Here is an 11594-nt window from a genome sequence, read left to right as displayed (position 1 = left end):
ATGGGGAGGGAATCCCTGAGCCTGGGACAGAGTGTAAACAAGTCTGGGTCCAATTCGCGTTGTAAGTTCGCCCCCTGGCGGCCCAATGGAGAATGGGCGGTCCACCCTCAGGTTTATCCTCTGGCCCTCCTCACAGCAGAGGTAGCAGCCTAAGCCAGGCCCACCTTAGGCAGTCGAGTGCTCTTCCATCTCCCAGCCTCGGTTTCCCCTTCAACAGAATAGAGACAACATAACCTCAAACCGGGCGGCGCCTGTGGCTCAGTGAGTAGGGCACCGGCCCCATATACCAAGGGTAACGGGTTCGAACCCGGCTCCAGCCAAACTGCAACAAAAAAATAGCTGGGTGTTGTGGTGGGCACCTGTAGTCCCAGCTACTCGGACGCTGAGGCAGGAGAATCGCCTAAGCCCAAGACCTGTGACGCCATGGCACTCTACCGAAGGCAAAAAAATGAGACTGTCTCTAAAAAACCAAACAAACATAACCCCAAACACTCGTCGCCAGAGCCCCCTTTTGCAGATGTGGTCCTTGGTACTTTGGCTGGATGTGCTCACCTGAGTCCTTTCAAGCCTTACCCAGCAAGAGCTACTACTCTCCCCATTTCACAGAGGGGGAAACTGAGGCCCAGAGGGAGGCATGCAGAAGAAGGGTTGGAACCTGGGACCCTCAGTCCTTTCTTGGGCTGAGGAAGATGGGCTGGCCCCTGGAGGGGGTCCAACTCCTCCCAACGGACACGGGAAGCCATGGCCGGGCGGGGCAGAATCGTGGGTGTCCCTGGCGCCCCCAAGGTGCCAATTAAATGTTCGTGGCCGTCTGGGGTCAGAGCTGTGGACCACGGCATGGCGGAGCTGGAGACGGACCCGGGTCCAGAGCCCGGGCGTGCATGGCGGGTGCTCGCCCTGTGTGGGGCTGCAGTGTTCCTGGCAGCAGCAGCTGCTGGCGGGGCCCTGGTGGCCTGGAATCTGGCTGCCTCTGCTTCCCGGGGCCCTCGCTGCCTGGAGCCAGGGGCCAATGTCACAGCACCACCCGGGGACTCGCCTGAGGTTGAGGATCTGCGGCACCAGTTGGCAGAGGCTGCCCAGCGCGAGGAAGCCCTGGCCAGGCAGCTGGACCAGGCCAATAGTGTCCGTTTGGAGTTGGAGAAGGCACTAAAGGCCTGTGAGGGCCGCCAGGTAGGTGGGCAGTTGGGAAATCCAGAATGTTGGAGGAGAGGGCCTGCACACACATCCTAGGGTTTCTTCCATGTATCTCAGTTTCCCTAATTCCTCAAATTGAGGGGGGCAATTGAGAATAGTGCTATAATGCCTTTCAGCTCCTTCAATAACAGTTCACCATTGAGTCTACCTTCTGATCCAGAAGGCTTCATTGTACTTTGCTGTTTGCTAGGGTAAATGGTGGCTGGGGAAACCCCAGACCCCTGAGCCCACCTAGGGAGGCCCTGTGCTAACCCTTCTTTATGTGTCCACTCACACACCCCCACTAGCTGGTTTCCAGCAGCCCTATTTTAAGAGAGGGACACTCATGTCACCTGTAATTAGGAGGCTAAAGTTGGGTTTTGGAGGAGGTATCTGCTAAGGCTTCCCTTTTCCTCTGGCCACCTCCCCTCAGAATTTATCTTAACCCTTCCCAGTCTGAGCCTCTCAGAAGAATGATCCTCAAAATCTCAGCCATGTACATTTATTGAATGATTATTGTGCAGCATATGGATTTTAAAAATAAAAATGGACCTCTGCTCCTTTTCTGTCTGCCTAAGAGAAGGGCCAGAGGCTGTTGAAATTAAGAACATCCTATCCTGGGCTCGGCGCCTGTACCTCAAGAGGCTAGGGCATCAGCCACATATACCAGAGCTGGCAGGTTCGAATCCATCCTGGGCCTGCCAAACAACAATGACAACTACAACCAAAAAATGGCCAGGCGTTGTGGCGGGCACCTGTAGTCCCAGCTGCTTGGGAGGCTGAGGCAAGAGAATCACTTAAGGCCAGCAGTTTGAGGTTGCTGTGAGCTGTGACACCACAGCACTCTACCCAGTGTGACAACTTGAGATTCTGTCTCAAAAAAGAGAGAGAGAGAGAGAAAATATCCTATCCTGGCCAGGCACAGTGTCTCACACCTATAATCCTAGCATTCTGGGAGGCTAAGGAAGGAGGATCACATGAGCTTAAGAGTTCAAGAGCCTGAGCAAGATTAAGATACCATCTCTACTAAAAATAGAAAAAACTAACCAGACATTGTGGCAATTGCCTTTAGTCCCAGCTATTCAGGAGGCTGAGGTAGGAGGATCGCTTGAACCCAGGAGTTTGAAGTTGTCATGAGCTAGGCTGACAGCACAGCACTCAAACCAGGGCAACAGAGTGAGACTGTCTCAAAAAAAAAAAAAAAATTCCTAACCTGAATTCACATTCTGGTTCTGTCTCTTGCTGGAAGATGCGCTGAGGAGGCCAAACCAGTTGTTTTGCAGACTACCGGACAGAAGTGACTGACACATACCCCAGAAACTCAATCATTGTCAATCATCAAATTTGCCTGTTGGTTTGAAACCCCACTGAGCAAGTCCTACATTGAGGTGGACTTGAAACTGGTGTCTGATCCTGGAGTTAAGCCTTATCCACTTTCTTGTGGCTTGGGGGTGGGGGCGGTGGACCTGGGCATAGACCTCTTTCCAAGCAGGCAGCTTTTACCAGTCAGTACCCCAGACTTAGAGGACACTTCTGTTTTTTACAACTAAAGGCCCCAAAGGACATTATAAACACAGCTCCAGGGACAGGGTCTCGAAATGACTGGCCAATACACTTCTCCCCTTCTCTCCGCAGAATCGGCTTCAGACCCAAATAACGGCACTGAAGATTGAGATGGAAGAAGCCAAGGCACAGGGAACCCAGATGGGAGCTGAGAACGGGGCACTGACAGGTGCGTTGGAGAACAAAGGGATGGTCGGGGACAGAGTTGGGAGGAGCCTAGAAGGATTCCAGATACGCAAATGACAAGCATTGCTGAAAACGACTTAAGGAAAACTTACGTATGAAAGGAATGCAAATAACTTGCGGAGTCCATGCAAATGTCAACAACAATACAAATACTAAAAACATACAAACACATTGTAAATGACTCACAAAAACAATGCAAATCTATGAAAAGCTATGTAAATGAGACGTGAAAACCATGCACATGGCACACAAATTTAATACATATAAAATTCATATAACCACGCATGCAAACTCAGACGCGAGGGTGTGTGGGGGTAAGAGAGGCGCGGGGACACCGGGTCTCTAGCCTGACCCCGCCCCCTGCTCCTGCAGAAGCCCTGGCGCGCTGGGAGGCGGCGGCCACGGAGTCTGCGCGGCTGCTGGACCAGGCACAGCGACGCGCAAGCGCGGCTGAGACAGAAAGCGAGGCCTGCGTGGCCCGCGAAGCGGCACTGCGCGAGCGCGTGTAAGTAAAGGGCGGGCCCGAAGGGAAGAAGGCGGGTGGGCGGGAAGCACGGCCAATGGCTACGCAGGGCTTCGTCCTTTTGTCCAATCATCAACTAGGGGCGTGGCGGACGTGTCCTAGCGGGCAGGGCTTTGGAGAAACTAAAAAGTGAAAAACTTTGGAGAAATTAAAAGCATCCGGGAGTTGGAACTTTTTTTTTTGTTGTTGCAGTTTGGCCGGGCGGGTTTGAACCCGCCACCCTCAGCATATGGGGCCGGCGGCCTACTCACTGAGCCACAGGCGCCGCCCCGGGAGTTGGAACTTAGGAATGGGGAGGGAAGTGTTGTCTCTTGCGGGCGGGATGCTTCTTGAGGGCTCTCTGAAGGCTAGGGTGCTTAGAGTCGGGCGCAGATGGGGTTCCCGGCGAGGGACCAGGAACGAAAAAGAAGGATGCAAAGAAAAAGGAGTATTAAGGAAGGGGTCGGCAGTTCTAGGACCTGAGATTCTGAGGAAGGGGCTGGAGTCCCTGTGGTGGGGTCCTGGGAATGGTCCGGGTGGAGAAGAGATGCAGGATTCCGGGGAATGGGGATCTCGGGGGATAGAATCCCATCAGGCGGATAAGGGCTGGGGATCTCTGGGCACAGGGATCTAAATGCTGACAGGTCCCTCTCCCCTGCCCGGCAGTAACACTCTGGAAGCCGAGATGGGTACCCAGCGCAGAGGGCCGCGGCCTCGGCCTCGCTCAGAGTCGAGACCCCGGCCCAGCCCCCGCTCGGGGTCCAAACCCCGGCCAAGTCCCGGCTCCCGCTCTCGTCCCGGACCTTCTGGGGGCTGCCGGCGGCCAGCGAGGCGTGCACGAGGGTGAGTTGGTCCCCAGCAGAGTGAGAGCTGGGTCCAAGAGGACAGACTCTGTGGAGACCCTGCAGGGGTACCCACGCTGGGTGAGATACTCAGTTGACACCTATCAACGCTCAAGCTCAACTTTAGACCCAGGAGCCGCCCTGAACGGAAACAGTACTTAAAGGAGACTCAGCCCTGACCAAATAGTGCTTATTCTGCAGATGGGGAAACTGAGGCCCATTTGATTACACCCTGAGATAGTCCTGAGCTAGGATTTGAAGTTCCCTCTAACAACAGTGTTGCCCTCATCCCACACATTTGGGAACTTGAGGTCCATCCCTGGCTCAGGAGTGAGTGACCTGGAGAGGTAACTTTCCTTCTCTGGGTCTTAGTTTACCCTGTCTGTAAAATAGGTGATTGGACTCATGATAGGGAGCAGGCATATCCTTGACACCAAAACCAGGCAAAGATGACACAATAGGAAAACTACAGACCACTCCCCCAGTGAGGACGGTACAAAATTCTCAGATGAAATTTTTAACATAGATGGCTCCGCGCCTGTGGCTCAAGCAGCTAAGGCATCAGCCATATACACCTGAGCTGGCGGATTCGAATCCAGCCCGGGGCCTGCCAAACAACAATGATGACTGCAACCAAAAAATAGCTAGGCGTTGTGGTGAGTGCCTGTAGCCCCAGCTACTTGGGAGGCTGAGGCAAGGGAGTCGCTGAGCCCAGGAGTTGGAGGTTGCTGTGAGCTATGATGCCAAGGCACTCTACCCAGGGTGACAGTTTGAGGCTCTGTCTCAAAAAAAAAAAAAAGAAAGAAAAGAAAATTTTAACATAGAGAACAAAGTAACATGTTTTAGAAGTACACTGCAACAAAAGGGACTTATGCATGAGATAGATGGGAGGTATGGTTCAGTATTCCACTGAAGTCTATTAATCATTATACTAATGGATCAAACAAGAAAATTTATAAATTCCATAAAGGCCATCAAAATCAGGGTCAAGGTGAGCATGTCCACTGTCAAGTATTTAATATTGTTCTAGAAGTATTAGACAATGCAACTAGACAAGAAAATGAAATAAAGGTATGAATTAAAGGAAAAAAATCTATAGGTTAAACAATACAAAAGTGCTGTTTATATGGGTGCTGTTTAAAATATTGAAATATCGACATCTTCATATGGCTCAATTTCACATAAGTTTTGTGTTTTTATATTTAATTTTTAACCTTTTAAATGTTTACCTTGGGCAGTGCCTGTGGCTCAGTGGATAGTGTGCCAGCCCCATATACCCAGGGTGGCAGGTTCAAACCCGGCCCCGGCCAAACTACAACAAAAAAATAGCCAGGCATTGTGGCAGGCGCCTGTAGTCCTAGCTGCTTGGGAGGTTGAGGCAAGAGAATCGCCTAAGCCCAGGAGTTGGAGGTTGCTGTGAGTTGTGTGATGCCACGGCACTCTGCCGAGGGCAATTAAGTGAGACTCTGTCTCTACCAAAAAAAAAAAAAAAAATGGGGCAGCGCCTGTGGCTCAGTCAGTAAGGTGCCGGCCCCTTATACCGAGGGTGGCGGATTCAAACCCGGCACCAGCTGAACTGCCACCAAAAAAAAAAAAAAAATAGCCAGGTGTTGTGGCAGCCGCCTGTAGTCCCAGCTACTCGGGAGGCTGAGGCAAGAGAATCACTTAAGCCCAGGAGTTGGAGGTTGCTGTGAGCTGTGTGATGCCATGGCACTCTACCAAGGGCCATAAAGTGAGACTCTGTCTCTACAAAAAAAATAAATAAATAAAAAGTTTACCTTTTATCTAAATTTAATAACCTTTATATGTGGCATAGCTTCAGACTTACAGAAAAATTGGAAGATTAGTACAAAGAATTTCTGGATACATTTCACCTGGATTCCTGAAATGTTAACATTCTCTTTTTATCCATTTTGCTTTACCTATCATGTGTGCACACTCTCTCAAGACCCTTAAACAGGCTCGGCACCTGTGGTTCAAGCGGCTAAGGCACCAGCCACATACAACCTAGCTGGCGGTTCGAATCCAGCACGGGCCCGCCAAACAACAATGATGGCTGCAACCAAAAAATAGCCAGGCGTTGTGGCAGGTGCCTGTAGTCCCAGCTATTTGGAAGGCGGAGGCAAGAGATCGCTTGAGCCCAGGAGTTGGAGGTTGCTGTGAGCTATGACGCCATGGCACTCTACCCAGGGCGACAGCTTGAGGCTCTGTCTTAAAAAAAAAAAAAAAAGAAAAAAAGACCCTTAAACGACACCAGAGTTAGGGCCACCTACTCTCCCAGACAATTGAAAATCCACATATAACTTTTCACTCCTCCAAGACTTAACTACCAATAGCATACTGTTGACTAGAAGCCTTATCAATAATATAAAGAGCCAATTAACACATATTTTGTATGTTATATGTATTATATACTATATCCTTACAGTAAGTTAAGTTAAAGAAAAGATAATGTTATTAAGAAAATCACTAGCCTGGGCAATAGCAAGACCCTGTTTCCACAAAAAATAAAACAGTTAGGTGTGGTGGTGCACACCTGTAGTCCCAGCTACTTGAGGCAGGAGGATAGCTTAAGCCCAGGAGTTAGAGGCCGTAGCGAACTATGATGATGCCACGGCACCCCAACCCAGATGACAGAGTGAGACCCTGTCAAAAGAAGGAAAGAAAAGGCGGGAAAGGAAGAGGAGGGGAGGGGAGATGAGGGGAAGAGGGAGATGAGAAGAGAGGAGGGGGGGAAGGGAGAAAATCTTAAGGAAGAGAAAATATATTTACTAGTCTTTAAGTGAAAGTGGATCATCACAAAGGTCTTCATCCTTGCCATCCACACTTGGAGTAGTCTGAGAAGGAGGAGGGGTGGTCTTGCCATCTCCAGGGTGACAGAGAAAAGAAGAGGCAAACACACTCATTGTGAGTTTTATTGGGAAAATAAATTAGAATATAAGTGAACTACATAGTTCAAATCCATGTTATTTAATGGGCAACTGTATATATTCCAAATCTTTTTTTAAAACTTGCAGAAATAATGTTTCTCTATCAATTAAATGCATACTTTTCTTACCCCCACCCCGAGATGGAGTCTCACTGTGTAGCCCTCAGTACAGCGCTGCGGCATCACAGCTCACAGCAGCCTCAAATTCTTGGGCTTAAGCAATTCTTCTGCCTTAGCCTCCCAAATAGCTGGGAATACAGGAGCCCACCACAACACCCGGCTATTTTTTTGGTTGTAGTTATCATTGTTGTTTGGCGGGCCCCAGCTGGATTCAAACCCACCAGCTCCGGTGTACGTGGCTGGCACCATAGCTGCTAAGCCACAGGCGTTGAGCCATAAATGCATAATTCTCTAAAAACAAGAAGATTCTGGCTCAGCGCCTGTAGCACAGTGGTTACAACGCTGGCCACATGCACCGAATCTGTGGGTTCAAATCCGACCCGGGCCAGCTAAACAATAATGACAACTGCAACAACAACAAAAAAATAGCCAGGCATTGTGGCGGGTGCCTGTAGTCCTAGCTAATTGGGAGGCTGAGGCAAGAGAATCACATAAGCCCAAGAGCTGGAGGTTGCTGTGAGCTGTGATGCCATGGCACTCTACCAAGGGCAACATGTGAGACTGTCTCAAAACGAAAAAACAAAAAATTCTCTCACATAATCACGGTATAAGTATGAAAATTAGGAAATGATGGCTTGGTGCCTGTGGCTCAAGCGGCTAAGGTGCCAGCCACATACCCCTGAGCTGGCAGGTTTGAATCCAGCCCGGGCTGCCAAACACCAATGATGGCTGCAACAAAAAAATAGCCGGGCGATATGGTGGGCGCCTGTAGTCCTGGTTACTTGGGAGGTGGAGGCAGGAGAATCGCTTGAGCCCAGGAGTTGGAGGTTGTTGTGAGCTGTGATGCCACGGCACTCTACCCAGGGTGACAGCTTGAGGCTCTCAAAAAAAAAAAAGAAAGAAAATTAGGAAATGACAGCTACTCGGGAGGCTGAGGCAAGAGAATCGCGTAAGCCTAGGATTTGGAGATTGCTATGAGCTGTGTGATGCCACGGCACTCTACCGAGGGCAATAAAGTGAGACTCTGTCTCTCCAAAAAAAAAAAGGGGTGGCACCTGTGGCTCAAAGGAGTAGGGCGCTGGTCCCATGTGCCAGAGGTGGCAGGTTCAAATTCAGCCCCGGCCAAAAAAAAAAAAAACTGCTTGGGCAGCGCCTGTGGCTCAAGGAGTAGGGTGCTGGCCCCATATACCGGGGATGGTGGGTTCAAGCCTGGCCTCAGGCAAAAACTGCAAAAAAAAAAAAAAAAAGAAAAGAAAAGAAGGAAATGAACATTGATAAAATACTATTATCTGACCCACAGATTTTGATATCTGACTAATCAGACTTTACCAACTATCCAATGATGCAATTATAACGAAACCATGTCTTTATACAAAAAAAAATGCCTTTTTTTTTTTTTTTTGAGACAGAGTCTCAAGCTGTTGCTCTGGATAGAGCGATGTGGCATCAGAGCTCACAGCAACCTCCAACTCTTGGGCTCAAGCCATACTCTTGCTTCATTTTTTGTATTTTTAGTAGAGATGGATCTCACTTTTTGCTAAGGCCGGGTCAAACCCATGTGAGCTCAAGCAGTCCACTCGCCTCGGCCTCCCAGAGTGCTAGGGTTACAGGCGTGAGCCACCACACCCGGCCCAATGGCTCATATGTTGCATCTGTGAAGTCTCTCTTATCTCATTTAGTCTGGAACATTCCCCAGTCTGTCTTTGCTTCTTTTTTGACACTGGTAGTTCTTTAACACTCAGGTCAGTTATTTTGTGGAGTTCCTCTGAGTTTGTTTGATGTTTTCTTATGATTTAATTCAGGTTGGCATTTTAGATAGGAATAGCCAAGAAGTGATTCAACCTATTTGTATCATTTGCTGTGGCATAATTTCATATATAGAAACCCCAAGAGAATTGGCTGTAACTTTCCTATTTGTAAACAAGCTATAAACTGCTTTGGAAGGAAAAGAATGTCCTATTTCAGATAGTCCATAATGAAAATATTTTTAATTAAACCAGGCACGGTGGCTCATGCCTGTAATCCCAGCACTTGGAGAAGCCAAGCTCGGGTGGATTGCTTGAGCTTAGCATTTTGAGACCAGCCTGGGCAAGATCGAGACCCCTGTCTCTAAAAAACTAGCCAGGTGTTGTGGCAGGCACCTGTAGTCCAAGCTACCCAGGAGGATGAGGCAAGAGGATCACTAGAACCCAAGAGTTTGAGGTTGCTTCTTTTTTGCCATGGCACTCTACCAAGGGTGACTGAGTGAGACTATGTTTCAAAATATATATATATATATATATATAGGGGCGGCACCTGTGGCTCAGTCGGTAAGGCGCCGGCCCCATATACCAAGGGTGGCAAGTTCAAACCCGGCCCCGGCCAAACTGCAACCAAAAAATAGCTGGGCGTTGTGGCGGGCACCTGTAGTCCCAGCTACACGGGAGGCTAAGGCAAGAGAATCGCTTAAGCCCAGGAGTTGGAGGTTGCTGTGAGCTGTGTGATGCCACGGCACTCTACCGAGGGCCATAAAGTGAGACTCTGTCTCTACAAAAAAAAAAAAGAAGAAGAAGAAAAAAAGATTACTGTAGTACATTTTATGTTATATACAGGTATTTTACAATTAAAATGATATATATATATATATATATTTTTTTTTTTTTTTTTTTTGTAGAGACAGAGTCTCACTTTATGGCCCTCGGTAGAGTGCCGTGGCATCACACAGCTCACAGCAACCTCCAACTCCTGGGCTTAAGCGATTCTCTTGCCTTAGCCTCCCGTGTAGCTGGGACTACAGGCGCCCGCCACAACGCCCAGCTATTTTTTGGTTGCAGTTTGGCCGGGGCCGGGTTTGAACCCGCCACCCTCGGTATATGGGGCCGGCGCCTTACCGGCTGAGCCACAGGTGCCTCCCTATAGTAATCATTTTTAACTGTACAATTCAGTGGCATTGAGTACATTCCCAATAATGTGTAACGATCACTACTGTCTACTTTCAGAGCATTTTCCTCATCCCATTAAACATCAAATTAAACAATTATCCCCCTCCTCCCAACCCCTGTTAACCTCTATTCTACTTTTCTTTCTTTCTTTCTTTTTTATTTTTTTGAGACAGAGTCTCAAGCTGATGCTCTGGGTAGAGTGCCATGGTGTCACAGCTCACAGCAACCTCAACTCTTGGGCTTAAGCCATTCTCTTGCCTCAGCCTCCCAAGTAGCTGGGACTACAGGTGCCTGCCACAGTGCCCAGATATTTTTTCGTTGTAGTTGTCATTGTTGTTTGGCAGATCCCAGCTGGATTCCATCCCGCCAGCTCCAGTGTATGTGGCTGGCACCCTAGCCATTGAGCTACAGGCGCTGAGCCTTACAGTTTGCATTTTAAAAATCATGCACATGTATTACCCCTTAATGATTAAGGGCGGCGCCTGTAGCTCAGTGGGTAGGGTGTTGGCCACATACACTGAGGCTGGTAGGTTCGAATCCGGCCCAGGCCAGCTAAAACAACAATGACAACTACAACCAAAACATAGCTGGGTGTTGTGGTGGGCGCCTGTTGTCTCAGCTACATTGGGAGGCTGAAGCAAGAAAATCGCTTGAGCCCAAGAGTCTGAGGTTGCTGTGAGCTGTAACGGCAGGGCACTCTACCAAGGGCGACCTAGTGAGACTCTGTCTCCAAAAAAAAAATTAACGATTAAAATTTGTTTTTAAAAATTCATAAGAGACTTGTGTAAGGAGGGGAGTAGAAGTCCTTCACACTCTGACACACACCCCTCTTCAGCCAGTCCTATTCATTATCCCCCCACCCAACTCAAAACCCTCAACCCAGGGTTTTGAAGTGCCTGATCAGTGTCTTCACCTAAAAGGGGGCCTACTTGAAGGCCCCACCTAGAAGGAAATGAGGCTCTGGGAAGGAGAGGAAGGATCTGGCCGCTGTGTTCCGCCACTGGCCACCAGGGGTCGCCCCAACCTGCAGACCCGGTTGCCGCCTGCAAAGGACTCGGTTTGAGAGCTTGGTAAGATACGTCTGAGACCCCACCCACCCACCCCTACCCGGGCAACCTCGGCAACCTCTGCGTAAATCCAGAAGCAAGCAGGAAATGGTTCCTCCTTCTGGGGTCAGCCAGAGCTGGAAATCTGGACACTGGCCCACCCAGCTGGGGCCCCAAGGACTTAAGACCCCCACCTTGTGCGGCTGTGGGGGTTCAAGAGCTGATCTGTGTAACAGGCTGAGCTCAAGGCAGTACACGGGCATCAATCATAGGCATCATTATCCATTTATTTAGTTATTCTGCCGGCTTCAT

The 11594-nt window shown here is 49.3% G+C and overlaps 1 protein-coding gene across 1 annotated transcript; it reads left to right on the top strand.

Annotated features, from left to right (window-relative positions):
* The first annotated feature begins 837 nt into the window (after nucleotides 1-837).
* CCDC194 (coiled-coil domain containing 194) lies at nucleotides 838-4271 on the top strand. Its single transcript, XM_053583477.1, has 4 exons — nucleotides 838-1170; nucleotides 2809-2905; nucleotides 3295-3427; nucleotides 4091-4271. Exons 1-4 carry the CDS (start codon nucleotides 838-840, stop codon nucleotides 4269-4271), a joined length of 744 nt encoding a protein of 247 aa, XP_053439452.1.
* Nucleotides 4272-11594: the final 7323 nt, after the last annotated feature.

The sequence above is a fragment of the Nycticebus coucang genome, chromosome 3 (genome assembly GCF_027406575.1).
Source record: "Nycticebus coucang isolate mNycCou1 chromosome 3, mNycCou1.pri, whole genome shotgun sequence".
Lineage (NCBI taxonomy): Eukaryota > Metazoa > Chordata > Mammalia > Primates > Lorisidae > Nycticebus > Nycticebus coucang.
Note: the sequence above shows the minus strand (reverse complement) of the source record. Positions and strands in the feature narration are given on the sequence as shown.